Source organism: Azolla caroliniana, unplaced genomic scaffold (genome assembly GCF_043228905.1).
Source record: "Azolla caroliniana isolate FFs.n. ecotype wild unplaced genomic scaffold, voAzoCaro1.0.p SCAF_4, whole genome shotgun sequence".
NCBI lineage: Eukaryota > Viridiplantae > Streptophyta > Polypodiopsida > Salviniales > Salviniaceae > Azolla > Azolla caroliniana.
In genome coordinates this window covers 9,022,916-9,038,809 of record NW_028230439.1, presented here as the reverse complement: position 1 = coordinate 9,038,809, position 15,894 = coordinate 9,022,916, and the positions used below count along the sequence as shown (strand labels likewise).

The window sequence follows — 15,894 nt, the reverse complement described above, 5'->3', positions numbered from 1 at the left end:
TACGCCAGCCATTGTGTAAGGGGCCGTCTAGTTGCAAATGAAAAGTCCAACCCAGTTTAGTGTTGTACTCGAAGAAATGGCGAAATTTGCCATCATGTTTCCACTTGAAATCCCCTGGGTCCTATTCTAGTTTGACGAGGGGACAACAACCATATACCCATAACTTCCAATGGGGTTCCACCTTAGCAACATCCGGGTTTGTCTTCCAGATGTTACCAACCTATGCCACCACGTGGATAGGGTTTAGGGTTTAGGGTTTATCCTCATACGTTCAAAAGCTTTGTAAATTATCCTAAATAGGAACCTAGTTATCCTCATTTGACACCAACCTAACTTTTCCATCATTATTTCTTCTCGATAACTCCAATATTGGCATACAAGATATTGTTGGAAATCTCTCATCGTCCACTTTTTTTAATCAATCTTTTCTTTCTAAATTTGGATGTATCAGATGAAGATGTTATGAGTGTTTTTCGTTATTTGAATCTTATTGTCCATGATTTGCATTTTTCCTACTTGTTTGTTATTGAAAAACACATTTATCTTCATCCATTTGAGTTTCTTCCTTCTATGATTGTTGTGATGCTTAAATCCTCGATATTGACCTCAACTCTTGGTTGTCCTAGGGTTTAATATATATTCAACTATCTTTTCTCTTAACAAAACTTAACTTCACACTTACCATCCACCTCACCATCTTCTCATGTGCCTTGATTTTAAAAGCTCAAAATGTTGTAACCCTATCATTATTTATGTGATGGGAACAACGCCAATGAGCATGTCTTTATCTTAAACTACATATGGATTTGAACTGCCTATCCCATCACCTCAAAATGAGATTCTCAATTACCTAGGCTAGAGCAAATTACTTCCTTAGTTCTTTCTTTTCACCTTGAAATAGGTTTACAATAAAGGAAGGTTCACCATGTTGGTCATCCTATGTCTCGACATCCGTTTGCATAATAGGAACATGAGATTTTAGAATTTTGAAAGCTCATGTACAATCATATTCATTGAGTCTTGTAATTGATGGAAGTCATTTTCAAACAAGGATGTGGACGAAGTAGTGTGTGGGATCAACTCCCTTTGTGAGAGTCCCACATTTTCTTCAAAATTTTAAGCCATGAGTAACTAAAAAATGTATTTAGCAACCATAAATAAGTTACTCAAGTTAAAATATTTACAAAAGAAATCTCAAAATAATCACATGATAATAATCATTGCATAAAAGGTTGCACATTATGATTGTTCAAGAATTTTACTGATAAACATTGTAAATAAGCTTGCATATTGTGATTATGAAAGGAATGTACATAGATGGTGGGATTGGATTGACAATGTATGGAAAGAAAACTCAAATTTGGTCAAATATAGTGCATTGTATCAAAGTGTGATAATTCATTCTAAATATTTGCATTTATTCAAAGAGAATATGCATAGTCAATGAGTTTCCTCACTTACACCCCAACACCTTGTCTCATGTTGAAGAGAATGCAACAAACTAAATCGTATTGAAGCAATGATACAAATAGTGGATATTGAAGCTCTTATATATAAAGGGGCCATGTTACGTTCCATGTTCGATTTGTCAAATATTGTCTTCAAACAGTATCATATCTACGCAAGCACCAAAAATACAAAGGCCCTCACAAATGTTAATGGTGCCTCATAGAAGATCTTGCATAATCAATAAGAGGTAGAAAAGTACAATATGAATTTCAAATTTAATCCAACCCATCTATCGATGAGAAATATAAGCAACCTCTTGCACATGAGGTGTCGTGATCACTCATGAAACAAGTACATTCAATCTAACAAGAAGATCTCAAAATCCTCGTCTTTCCTAGCCTAAGACACATGCCTAATGTGTGTTCCAAGCACAACTAAACTTCTCTTTGTATGCAAGCCAATGCATTCATGCATTCAAAGCAGTGCAAGCCCATATTCTTGATATTGACTATGTTAGTCAAGAAGAGAAGAGCATGATAATAATACCATTATATTATTGTCTTTCTAGAGCCAATCATCAATAAAGTCATCCCAAATGCCTTATCTCAGAGATCATCCGAGAAATAATAACATACTTTGCAATTGTAACAAGAGGATCGTCGATGTTTTTCATAATGGTCTTGGGTCCAATAGTCCAAGATGTCACACGGTAGACAACAAAATTATTTAGAAGAGCATACAGAAAACCTCCACTCAATTTTGCTGTAGTTGGAAAATTCCATTAGGCTAAGTAGATGGCATCTATGAAGGGAATCTGTGGCATCATTCATTGTTAAAACGGCATATTTAGACAGTGGATGTCGTCTGATGTCCAAAACATCGATAAAGTTTTTGCAAAAATATGTGAAATTTGAGATATATGAAGGTTATGTTCACAATCATATAGTTGTTCTTTGAGACAAAGCTGCCAGACCAATGATTGTCAAATCTTGTGGATGTGCTCTGAAAAATTGCAGCTGTGGAGGATTGGAACCCAAGATAATTCAATAGTCACATGACTTTAATTAGGAATCTTGTTGGTGGAGATGAATCTTTTCCTGGACAAAGGAAACAAGGCCACTCTGGATTGCCTTCCTGAGTGCAGGGTCTTCCAATTGCTCAGAGCAATCTCGCCACTGCTCTTCAACAGGCAAACCACGACCACACAGTAGATCATGTGTTTCACACAGAGTTTCCTGCCCAATGCACTCACCACATCAGAATTGATACCTGAAATCAACAAAAAGCCAAAACCAAAAACCAAAAACCAACAAAAAAGAAAGGTTTTGTTTCCCATCAACCTTACCATGTTCAATGTGAAAAGCTCACGAAGTTCTTCCCGGCTGAAATATCTGCCTCCTTTGCATTTCATTCCGTTTTCCATATTATCTTCCACAGTTGCTGCAATCTCACCTTTCATCATCTGACGCTGATATATCTTTTCTTCGATGCTGCAACAATTTGTCATCAATAAAAAAATTCTTCTCATGGCACAATATGAAGTACTCTCTGCTTCTCGTGTAAAAAGCTCAACTACTTGTACAAAAAATTCTTATCATGGCACAATATGAAGTACTCGCTGCTTCTCGTGTAAAAAGCTCAACTACTTGTACAAACTCATCGAGTAATTTTGAATTAGAAAGCCCAGGAAATTTAAATATACGCATTGCCCTACTTGGCTCTAAAACTAATGGGCAGTTCTAGTACAATTACTCAACCAACAACCTGCCAGTTGAAAATAATCTGTAGATTATGACAGGCTTTTGCTGCCCTTCCCTCCAGATGCGTGCCATTGCCTAATTCAGATGTGAACATCAAGTTCACTCTCTCAGAAAATGAACATCACCATGGTACCCTGAATGCAAATTAAGATACATTAATCCAACCTGTGCATCCGTTGCAGGGTTCCAATCCGGATCAAAGAGGATCAGTCTGTCATGTCACACCAAAACCAATCAATTACTAGTCATATCTTCTGTGGGCGAGGATGTGGGTGTAATCTCCCTAACCATGTAAATGGATGTCTAGACTTTATCTTATCACACATGCATCCATTTTTACTAATGTTGTTTGTCTTGCAAAATCTTGAATCAATTGACCATTGGGGTAAAATGAACACATATATAAGAAAAAATAAAGCTCAAGTTCCAGGTACTAGCAAGCATGATGAACAAAAGGGTAAGTACTTTACCGATTTGCCCCCACCAAATTGAGTCCCATCCCACCAGCCTTTGATGACAACAAAAATACCCTTTCCCCTCCAAACCCCGAATTAAAGCGATCTACCAGACGTTGCCTATCTGCAACCAATGTTGACCCATCCAATCGCAACCATGCCCAGTCTTTTCCTTCACATATACTCTGTGAGCCCATGAGTCCAAAAGCAGACATGAGATGCCCTTATTCACAATTTCTATGAGCAAAATATGGAGAAGGTTGAGAGTGTGAGCTCCCAAGTGCTAAACCTGAACAAGGTTGAGAGTTTGAGTAAAATTGGAGACAACTACTACTCGCTCTGTTCTGTCTCCCAATTCTGGATCAAAAACAACTGAAAGTAGTGCTGACACACAGTCTAGTTTTCCGGACATTGATTCACCATGTCTTCTGAATAGAATGAGATAAGATTAGGGTGTGCAATTCAAGTTATTTGCAACAAGTTGCCATACACTTACCTTCCAAACGATGACTCACACTTTGAAGATTCATTAATAGCTGAAACCTTCAATAAATCATGATCTTGTAAGAGACCTATCATTTCCTTCGACATGTCAGCCGCCACCAGTTTCGGATGGTTGCAAAGCTTTCTTAGAACACCAATTGCAGTTAACACATTCACTGAACTGCTCTCTGAAACAAATAATCTGGTCACAAACTGCAGAAGTGATTAAAGAAATAATTATTTGTTGTCAGGATGCTAGGTAGAGTCATTCACATTGAAGAGAATGGATATTACACACCTGTGATCGTACAAAGGACTCATATAGAGTAACTTGTAGAGGTTGCAGTCGACAGAACACGAGGTACCTGAAGTACAAACAAAATGACAGAACTTCACACGTTTTTGTTTTGTACAATTAGAAGACAAAGTTTGAAATAAAATTTAACAATAATACAATGCCAAAACAGTAAACTTCTAACATCTTAAGCTTTTTTCACAGACACATCATTCATTCAAACCACTTGGACTCCTCATTGCCACTGGCATGGAGATCAAAAGGAAATGAACGATTTAGAAACCCCATATTGCCAAACAACTAATGAAACAGTGCTTGTTTCACAACTTTCAGAGGATTGGACATAACTACACTAACCTTATTTTTTCCATAAAGTGCAATTGTATTAATTACTAGGGTTGTACAAAAGTCACACAACAGCCACATGTCTATCAAAGAAACCAAAGAGATCATTGTATGCCAAGGAGCCAAACCATCTTTCTTAAGAAGATTCACATTGGCTATGGTGCTGAACTACCAGTGAAGGAAACCCCTCAAATTATTGATATCTCTACAGTCCAGAATGGGAACAAAAGATGAACACATTCTAGATTGTTCAATTATATGCTATAAGCCCCAAAAGAAGAGAAAGCGAAATAAAACACATGGTTTCCACTGGCTAAAAACACAATCATGTGGATGCATAATCCCCCCGCAACAGAACACCACACACTGGATAGAGGACCATGTCTCGTGCCATCAAGCAAGATAAAAACATATGGCAACACATCTCCTCAGCTATAGTACAAAGGATGCAAGAGCCATTTGGAATATTGAGCCTTGAGATGGCAGTTGCAACTGAGATCAACATATGCCAACCAAAATACTTTGGATTTGAAACAGCCCACATTATCATGGATTTTCACCAATCTTTGTGGATTTCCCCTTATACTTCAACCATGGCAGATTGTTGATAATCAAATGATATATCTGATTAGTAGATGTACTTTCTAGGATCAGCCTATCATTAATATTCAAATCTTTCCAACGCCTGACCAAGTCTAGGTGAGGGGAGGATTGGCAGATACACAATGAATCAATCTTTCCTATATCAACATCCTAGTTTACAGAATATTTTGCCAAAATATTTCTGAATCTGATGACGAACTCACACATGGCAAAAGACTGCAGACTGAAAACAAATCACAATAACAGAAATCCCAGCAAATAAACAAAAACATACACCCATACTAGCCAACGAAAAGTAATTATTTAGGCACACATATATAAGATATAATTACAAAGTATAATAGCTTTTTGTGGTTCAGAATACTATCCAGAGCTATATATTTGATATCACTTGAACTTTTAAAATAGAAATGTATGTTTTATTCATGATGGAGTTGCAAGCATGCCAAGATTTTAATACAAATAAAGCATGATCCAATGACACCACATGACATGCATACTCTGTTTTAGCAGGCAGATAACTTTTGTTCACAGCAGCTGTCCTTCGTAAAATACAGAACTTAGTTCTTGCTTGTAGCTCCAAAAATCTGGCTTGCCCTACTTGCTTTTGTTCAGTGCTGCCAAATTTACAGTGGAGACAAGTTTTTGTCATTTGACACAAGATGTCGTGATGAGGCTAAATCACCCCAGATTCTTACCTTGCATCTCGATCTCTGCTCAGCTCAATTGGCTCTGCATAGAGACGTTTGAATGCTGAGAGTGGACCAAGTAGATTCGGATTTGCAAAGTCGATCATTGCATAGAACTCATTCAAATCGTTTTGTACAGGCGTCCCAGTCTGTAATATCCATCTTGTGGTCAGTTGTCAGTCTCGACACTCACTATATGCCTCAGATGTCCATAATATAAGTATCCATGCAGCTTACTAGTAGCACCCTCCTAGGGCAGGTAAGTGCCAACAGAGAAGCAATTGTTTTGTTTCCAGAGCTGCAAATTAATATGGGATTGAAGAATAGGACGCAAGAATTATGCTTGAAGTAAAGTTGGGTTAGCGAGGTCAACTGTTACTATACCTATTCTTTAGCCGATGCGCTTCATCACAGACAAGGAGTTCTGGCTTTGAGGAGGCAATAAGCTCTTGATGCTTTCGTATAAGTTCATATGATGTGATCAATAGAGGATGTGTTTTTCCAATTTTAAAATCCACAAATTTCTGTTCAACCTAATGAAAGACCATATAAACAATCAAATTGATATTTCATGAAGAGCACAAAGAAAAGCACTACATGAATAATCCATAATGTAAGATAGCTGCTATTTGAATAATCCATAATGTAAGATAGCTGCTATTTTGAAAAGGTTCTATGATTAATATTACTCACTTTGCAATACATTATACTGGTGTGTGGTATTGATAACATAAAAATAAAAGATTTGTAGGATCTCACTAAGACTGGCAATTTGGATGAGAACCCATCATAACAGACACTGATCAATTCAAATTTATGCACAAAGTTTTTATGACATAGGTATAAGCTCAGTGCACCATTGATTGGCACATATCCTGTTCATCTATTTGAATGCATAATAAATTTAAATTTGACACATCTGTCATTGATAAAGTACAATCCACAAAATTGAAATCCTCCAAAGTCTGATTGTTTCCTATTTTTCTCAAGAGAAAAAATCAAATTTATGTGTGCACCAACAAAAGTTTGAATAAAAAGAATTAGTATTTGCATAAAGCCAAAGCATTTGCCTTGGAGCTACCCTTCTAAAATTTAAGGTGTAGGATATATGAACCACAATCCAGCATGTGCATGAATAAACAAGTCAAAGCTTATGGAATTGGGTATTTAGAGAAAAGAAAATGATCAGTCCTATAGAAAATACTACAATCTTGTAATACATCAACTGATAACAATATCAATTAAAATGAATGGGATGAGAAATACCTCTTTTTGTAAACCTGCATGCACAACAAGCGCTTTTAACCTTTCTGAACCCAGCCATTTTTTCACCTGTACATAAAATAATAGTAAGTGCGGTTCAATTATCATCATTGTCAACTGTAAATCAGACAAATCAGTTTGTTACAAATCCACATAAAGTATTCAAATGTGCGACCCTAAAAGAAAAAGTGCATCAATTGCAGATGCTTATGAAGAGGTTAGAAACATTTTTGTTCGCTCCAATGAGCTTTATAAACAATTACACCACCTCCTCAATCAATATAGCTTCTTCTGTGCATCCATCAAATGCAATAGCTCAATGTAGCGATTCTTGAACAATCAAAAATAGCCCATCTGTTCCAGGAACAAATTTTGAATCATGGTTCTCAATCCAAATCTTAAAATATGATGGGAGTGTAGCATAAACTAGGAAAATTAAAATAAGACCTTTGTCTCAAAGGGGGGAGGCAGGAGGGGGCAGGGAGAGAGGGAGGGAGGGAAAGGAAGATATAAGATCGACCCACTGAAACATGAAATGTGTGAAATGTAATACCCTACAGGTGGCACACCCAACCTGAAAGATCTAGATGCCACATCATCACAACATCTCGAAATGTTGGTATTTAGGGAAAGCAATTATGACTTTAAGATCTGAGATGTTTTTCTAATTATAAATCAGAGCACTTCTCTAGTTATATGCAAACGATCGATGCACATATTCTGTGAGGTGTTTTTATCGAAAGCAACCTTCTCTACAGTCTTTAATGTGCTGCCAATCATGGCTGCATAAAATTTAAGAGAACTATGTATGCCAATTCATAAATGTTGAAACTCCGAAATTTTCAGATTACAGACATTGCCTTTATATCATATACTAAACCATAGTATGAGAGAATCCTTTTAGGAAAAAAAAGGAACTAGAATATAATATGTTATGTGCAATAAATAAACAGTCCACGTTGAATTGCCTTCAAGGATGCAAATTGAGAAAACTATCATGATAATTTTCGGGCATATTCATAACACATAATTCAGTAGAATATATAAACATATATTCACATAGAAAGAAAAGAGGCAGGTGAGCACATCAATATATGTTTATACAATTGATAAAAGAAAGAAAGTTTTGTTCAACCTCATTTCCCCAATTTTGTACAAGTGAAGAAGGACATACGACAATGATGTGCTTGAAGGGTTTGTTGCCCTGTTATTTTTCAAGCAGCTTAGTTAATTATGATCAATTTACTATTATTGACTATTTCAAATAACAAAATTATATGTACAAATTATACTTGAGCTGGTTTCTGGTGTATTAGAGTCCAAATAAGGGCTATGACTTGGAGAGTCTTGCCAAGTCCTGATATACAAAAGATATCAGAGAGAACACAATATTTTGCAATCACACTGGAATTCTAAGAGTATAAGTAGCCTACCCATTTCGTCTGCTAAAAGGCAACCAGTAAATAACGGAGCCCTCAGTCCCATTACACATTCATACATGAATCTCACTCCATCTCTTTGATGGGGTCTAAGTTTAGTTGCAATGTACTACACAGCAAGGAACAACATCAGAAGAAAATCACTATATATGATCAGAATTGGTTTTGATCCAGATAAATCATACATACTGGATCTACTACAATTGGTGCAAGGGCATCGGTGACATAACATTGATTCAATACTAATGCATCCTGTACAATTTTTCATTCTGGGAAGTAAGCTGGCAAGTAATTTGACAGATAAAATCTTGTTTAGATAGCTAGGTCGAGATAAGCAGAAACCAATAAAACATTAAATTCTATTTGCAGTGCATAGAGTGCATAAATATGTTGGGGATGGATAAAATGATGAAAGTGTAGGCAACTTCTGCCAATTTAAATGCATATAATACTGATTCATTATTGCAACAATTTTACCTGAATGATACTGAGCTTTAAAGATAGAAAACGTCTAAAAAGAAAGATAGCAGAAAAGAGTTTCTTTTTTCCTTGACTGGGATATTAATTTAGTTAGAAGGACGACCTCTGAGATCGATTGCTGCAGAAAATTCTGTGAATGATCTCTGAAACTTTATCAAACAGAACCCTAGTAAGAATTTGCACTGATCATTCTGTTGATCAATAATTTTATTATGGTACCTTTTCAGATGATGTGATCCTTTAAATTTTCCGTTCTTATGAGCAAACTTAGACTCATGGATTCCAGGCATCCTATTTATTTTCCTGCCTTCCTCTGTCTTTCCTTCTACAAGTTGAGAACTGTTATCAAATGAACCTGTAAAAATGCTGCCTCTTTCATATTCTTCTGATGAAGCGATGCGCATCACTTCTATCTGATACTTGCTTATCTGCATATTGTTGTTGGATACATTAGTCTTAATCCCTTCATAATGTTTTACCTAGCCTATGACCCTCCACGGCTATGAAAAAATACAGTTGTCAATGCCCATCAGGATTAATAAAAATCATAAAATTACATGCATATAGTTGAAGAAACATTAGTCTTGGATCTTTTATTATGGTTTACCTAATCTGTGATCCTCCAAAGCTATAGAAAACTTCAAAATTGTCAAGACTAGAAGCATTGAATTCTTGAAATCATTAGTCTTAATCTCTTAATTATATTTTACCTAATCTATAATATCCCATAGATACACAGAACTACAGTTTTCAATTATATCAGGGTTAATGAGAATACTAAAACTAAATGCGTATTATTGTTAACGACCATTTGTCCATCCCTTCACTATATTTTTACTAAATCTACCTTACTCTATAGATATGCAAAGCTACAGTTTTCAATCTCTGGTGTGATTGGTGAGAATCATAAATGACAAATGAACCAAAATGAATTCAAGAAAAATCATAAAACTACTGAGGAAACATTGTAAACTGGAAGAGAATTACTTCGATGATAGAATCCACTGTCAAAGGTTTGCCACCAGATACATCTCCTTTACATACAGCCTTGCCTTCTACATCCAGCAATGTAGATTTCCTTCCTCGAACAATAAGAATACCATCAAACCAAGGACCTTTGTTCTTTGCATTCTTTTTTCTTGCACGGTACATAACACTATAGAACTGAGGAGACAGAAAAGGAGATGGAGATGGATTTATGTCTGTCACTGTTCCACATTTCTCGGAGTTTCCTCCATTGTCATGGCTTCTTCTCTCTGCAACGGGAGCTCTAAACGTGGCATGAAAACCTCCGGGCTTTGCAGTTAGACTTCGAGGTTTATGCCTTGAAACACTGAATTTTGGGAGAATTCTTGTACTATGTTCGAGCGTTGATGGTTTGGGACATAACACGTCCTCTCGTTGTTGATTCCCAGGACTGATTCCAGAAACATTGAACATCATATGTGTTGCGAGGTCTGGTTTATACGGATTTATATTCTCTTGTTGGTTAATCTCAGAAACCTCAAACGGTCCAAGAAGAGCATGATCTGAGAAGGATCCTTTAGGATGTATTAAATTGTCTCGTTTATTTATATCAGAAGCTTCAAGAAGAACATGATCTGAGAAGCTTCGTTTAGGATGTATTATATGCTCTCTCCGATAAATCTCAGAAGCGTCAAGAAGAACATGATCTGAGAAGGTTCCGTTAGGATGTATTACATGATCGCGTCCAATAACCTCGGAAACCTCGGACATTTCAAGAAGAACGTGATCTTGTGTATTTATATCAGAAGCTTCAAGAAGAACATGATCTGAGAAGCTTCGTTTAGGATGTATTATATGCTCTCTCCGATTAATCTCAGAAGTGTCAAGAAGAACATGATCTGAGAAGGTTCCATTAGGATGTATTAGATGCTCGCGTTCAATAACCTCAGAAACCTCGGACGCCTCAAGAAGAACATGATCTGACACATCTTCCCTTCTCGGGGCCATGGAAGAAGGAGAAGAAGGTCTGACGAATTTAGAAAGCAACTGTTTCACCTCATTTGTGGAAGAGGTTACTCTTAAATCCATGGAAGTACTGCTCCGAGTTCTTTTCAAGCCAAGGCTAGTTTTCATGGTGATGGTTTGGGAAGGGATGGAATCAGAGGCAGAGGCAGAGGCAGAGGCAGGAGTGTCCGCAGGAAACTCCATTCTCAGAAACAGCAGCAGAAGCAGGAGGAGGAGGAGGAGCAGAGTGTGGCAGGAACGATCACATTTGCTGGAGGCCCATCGCCATCGCCATCGCCATCGCCATCGTTAAGTAGTGTGTGTTTTGATCTTTTTAGTTCAGTATTTATTGAACTGAAAGAGGGAGGAGGGAATCAAAGTTTTATTTTTATTCTTTTCAAATGTTTTGTATTCGTATTCGTACATCCACTTGTATTCGTATTCGTATTCGTACTTGTAATTATAATTGTAATTTGTACATATTTGCATCTAACTGTCGACAAGTCACAAATTAGTCACAATATTACGATCACAATATTCATATAATGAATGTCCAAAAGTTGAGGGGGATTTGTTCATATACATACTACATACACTACACAATGAGAAGCATGGCATTTTTAGTAGATAGTAGTAGTACTTAGCAACTTGGTGTCTACATTTCGAGCATTATCTCTCGAATAAGAAGCAGAAGTTAGCGCTTTGCTTTACAATATCGTTTTGAAAATTTCCTCCACTAGCACAATTCGATTCAATTGAGAGCAGAACTTTTGTAAAACACCCTACTTTTGTTTTCCTCTAGATTTTATCTATGATCGTACGTTTTAGCGTGTGCCATCGAATGTTAACTTATGCCACTTCAAGGTCTTCCACTAGTTGTTTGTTTTGTTGCGTATGTGTGCATAATATTCGACCTTCCTACTAAGAGTTGGAGATGGTTGTCTATGGATGCATCCATGCCAAATGTTATGGGGACCATATTTGCAAGTTGCAACTATGGGCATTCATAGAAGTTTGCATGCCTCTAGTTAAGTATCGTACAATAACCATATAAATCACATGTTGGATAATCTATTCAATCTTCTGACATCTCATTGCATATGTCCAAGCTAATTTATTCTAGCTTATGTTGCATATGACCACTGAATTCCTTATAGCATATATTGCATATGCTTAACTTGTTCAAGTTGCCAATGTCTCATGTTGAATGCATTGATCACACGAGGTGCATTATGTACATGGGTTCTTATATACTACTTCAATTAGTTTAAAGGCATAATTTGTTGTTCCAATGCACCATTGCATCAACTTTGCTTGTAATATGTTTTGTTTAGAAATTTTCCCCTACTTCATTGAGGAAAGAACAATCAACGAAGTTGATATTTTGATTATAAATGAGAAATTTGAAAATACATTTCTATGACAAATTGCGATCTTGATAGACTTTATCTAGAAGCATACAACTTAGTAAGTTCGTAGAAAGTATTTATTCTTGAAACCTTCTTGCCTTCCTCTTTCAAATAGCAACATTACAACATACAACTTCACAAAGTATTTACATTATTCATTTGAAGCCTTCTCAGGTTAAATCAATTAATTACATCACAACGCTTTCGAATCTCTCCTTGGGAGCCAGTGAGTACATTGTGCTCGGTTAATATACTCATAGCCTCGACGAATTGTTCAAAGAAGTAGTTGTTATCATTTGCAAACTTCTCCACATAGACATTGGTTCTTGGATCTAAGTAGAGGGCATTGTCGATTTTTAGCAATCCTTTCAATTGCATCACATTCTTGAAGTAATTGTTATCAAATCTCATGGGAGTGATGGGATCATTCCTCGAATATAACACAGCATTTGGATCCGGATTAGGTGTTGGGCACCTCATCTTCAAATAGGAAGAATATGTTGCATTGAGCGTGGGGTCAACACTTGGGTACAACCTTTTGACCAAATGCTTGCAGTGGGTCCGTCCTACTGTGTGAGCTCCTATATATATTTGTCATTTGTGAACCACAAAGGAATGTGAATATCTAATATGGATAACTATTTGATTGAAAATCAAAATCAATTCAATAACATAGTTGCCAATGAAATAATTGAGAAAGCGTAAAAAATGAGGCAGAGAAAGAAAAACCTAAGAGAGCAATAGATTGAGGAGTGTTAAGGTTGAAGGTTGACATGGACTTTAAGAAGGTTGATATGTCTACATCATGTCCCAACAGTTGTGCATCGGCTGCAGCGAGGCTATATTCTCGCGAGTCTCTTCGTCCCGTCTTCACTTGAAATTGTGGTCCCCCAAGCTAAAATAACAAAAAAAATTATCAAGAGAGAAATGAAACATACATAAAGGTAAATATATTATATGTATGTGTGTGCATGTGTACATAAAACTTTACCAAATACCCCTATGCATGTTTCTTTATTTCCCCCAAATGCTCAAATGACCTTTTGTCAACTCTCCAAAGACAGAGAGACAAAAAAGGATATGGATTTACTAGGTAATTGGTCAACTAGCAAATTTAATAGAGAAAATTGAGAATAATTCTCCATACCATTTCTCGAACGATGCATATATTTGCTCCTTTCAAGGTTGGCCTAGGGCATTTTGCAAGAAAAAAACTCTAATGATGCAACGTTCAACAAGTATATGTATAAGAGAACACTCCAAAGACACTTGAGTACATAAAATATAATGTTTAAACTTAGCATGCATGCAAAATATTTATACCCTATACATATAGTTAGTGCCAAATTGGTAACTAATAGTTTGTAATTGTAGTAGTTTGTGGGTATTTGATGAATAAATTTGATACACTTGTGGCCACAATTAAGTCTTATCTATATCTATGTGTACATCACCTCCGTAGAAAATATACACACACGTAAACAACTTAAATTAATGTGTTGATAATAGAAATGTATTTAGATTAGAATCAATTAGAGTGTGATACATAACCCAATAGTTACCATGGCAATTCCATCCCGTCCAGAGAGAATGAGGATATCGGCGCATGACACAACACCAGGGCACGCTTTCTCCACCTCCCCTTTTATCACGTCCACAATATACTTGAAGTTTCGTAAGCCAAAGTTCTTGTCCGACTCTAGCTCTCCCGCATGTCCTGGTGTCGAGTCCAACAAAAGTGACCCATCACATCCCTACATGCATTAATTAGCAACACCCACCTCGTAATAATTAGGCATTTCAAATTTGATTAGTTCCTTCCTAATTCTCTCTCGATCTCATCTACACTCGCTCAATTTCCTCTTTTGGCAAAGATGATGCCTATACTAAAGTAAGGAGATTGATTGCATGTCATCAAAGCGAGAAAGTGATGGAAATGTGTTGTGCCTCGGTTGGATTTCGAGTTTGAATGTATTGTAGATAGATATATTTTTTAACGGCCACGGAAGATGGATTGCGAGTCCATGGTGAGGGCCAAACTTGCTCACTCTCAAGTTATGGTGTAAACAACCATTTAGGCCTATGGCCAAAGTGAAAGATCATTGCTTCACGGGGACCAATTAGTAGGAGCTAGATATAAAGAAAGAGAATTATTTTGAATTGAATCAACCTACAAATCACCACATAAATCCAATTGAATCCATCGACCAACAATCACCCGCCTAAATCGATAGAAAAGATCAAATGATTACCCACACCCAATGGCTGACTAGTAAATTAGTGACAAATGATGAGTTCACATATTTCTTATTCACACCCATATCAAATCGATTAATTAAATAAAACCCAGAAAAAAGTTTAAGGGAGAGGGATGATGGTGTCTTTACTTGGACTGCACAGTCATGGAAGATGTTCCTAGTGAAAGAGACAGCAGCATTGCCATGGATATAGTACACTTTTGTCACTTGCTCCTTCACAATCTCCTCAACATTGGGGCAGCTCTCCTTGTAATAGCCATAGCTTAGGCCACTGCTAAAGGAGGAGGAGGAGGAGGAGGAGGAGGAAACACACATGACCATCACCATCATCAGTAACAACGTGCCTAAGACCACTATGGATGCCATTCCTACTTACTGCTGCTACTCTAGCCAAAGCTTCTCTTCTTTTTCTTTGAGAATGCCTACTCCCATAGACTCCGCTTTTATACCCAATCGCTCCAAAGGTTCCTAGTCCCCATTATGTGCCTGTGTGTGTGTGTGTGTGTGAGAGAGAGAGAGAGAGAGAGAGAGAGAGACATGCTTGAATAAGTTTTCGGCCCCACTTATACAACATATTATCATCGTCGTTGTACCATGACCATTACTTATGACGTGAACCAATGATTGATCACGATATATCACCATCCTCAAATGCCCAATCAACATGTAACATGACATGTATTATTCCTATGTGTGTGTGCGTGTGTGAATGAAAAGAGAGAAAGAGAGATAGAGACACAAACAAGAGACTAGGGCACTTTGTCCTCTCACGCATTTGACCTCTCCTTTTGGTAACTTTATGCTCGAACCATAATGACACAAGCATAGAGGTTCTGCTCGCTTTATTTCCAATCAATTGAACTTAGGGTGGTTGTTATCTTGTTAGTTGTAGGACACTCATGATTTTTATATCCAATTCAAAGTGTTTCTCCCTTTTTGCTCGTGAAGACTTTGTGACTGAAGTACTACCTAATTTTAAACTTTCAATTTGACAA

At 36.9% G+C, this 15,894-nt stretch overlaps 2 protein-coding genes across 11 annotated transcripts; both read right to left on the bottom strand.

Moving 5' to 3' along the window:
- Positions 1 to 2,253: 2,253 nt before the first annotated feature.
- Positions 2,254 to 11,451, bottom strand: LOC147865043 (uncharacterized). 10 transcript variants are annotated; one of them, XM_087317757.1, is made up of 20 exons: positions 10,249 to 11,451; positions 9,481 to 9,689; positions 9,365 to 9,410; positions 8,971 to 9,033; positions 8,776 to 8,890; positions 8,635 to 8,699; positions 8,478 to 8,546; positions 7,346 to 7,411; positions 6,464 to 6,612; positions 6,317 to 6,377; positions 6,089 to 6,228; positions 5,891 to 6,007; positions 4,446 to 4,512; positions 4,161 to 4,360; positions 3,954 to 4,092; positions 3,680 to 3,849; positions 3,375 to 3,420; positions 3,214 to 3,284; positions 2,795 to 2,939; positions 2,254 to 2,684 (listed from the first exon to the last, which is right to left on the bottom strand). In XM_087317757.1, exons 1-20 carry the CDS (start codon positions 11,434 to 11,436, stop codon positions 2,514 to 2,516), a joined length of 3,297 nt encoding a protein of 1,098 aa, XP_087173883.1. In that variant the 5' UTR covers positions 11,437 to 11,451; the 3' UTR covers positions 2,254 to 2,513. The 10 variants fall into 10 exon arrangements, with proteins under 10 accessions (XP_087173883.1, XP_087173884.1, XP_087173886.1 ...); XM_087317758.1 differs by having other exon boundaries at positions 3,954 to 4,089; XM_087317760.1 differs by having other exon boundaries at positions 6,464 to 6,603.
- Positions 11,452 to 12,696: 1,245 nt separating this feature from the next.
- LOC147865042 (peroxidase 21-like) lies at positions 12,697 to 15,327 on the bottom strand. Its single transcript, XM_087317756.1, has 4 exons — positions 15,029 to 15,327; positions 14,204 to 14,395; positions 13,371 to 13,536; positions 12,697 to 13,222 (listed from the first exon to the last, which is right to left on the bottom strand). Exons 1-4 carry the CDS (start codon positions 15,263 to 15,265, stop codon positions 12,822 to 12,824), a joined length of 996 nt encoding a protein of 331 aa, XP_087173882.1. The 5' UTR covers positions 15,266 to 15,327; the 3' UTR covers positions 12,697 to 12,821.
- Positions 15,328 to 15,894: the final 567 nt, after the last annotated feature.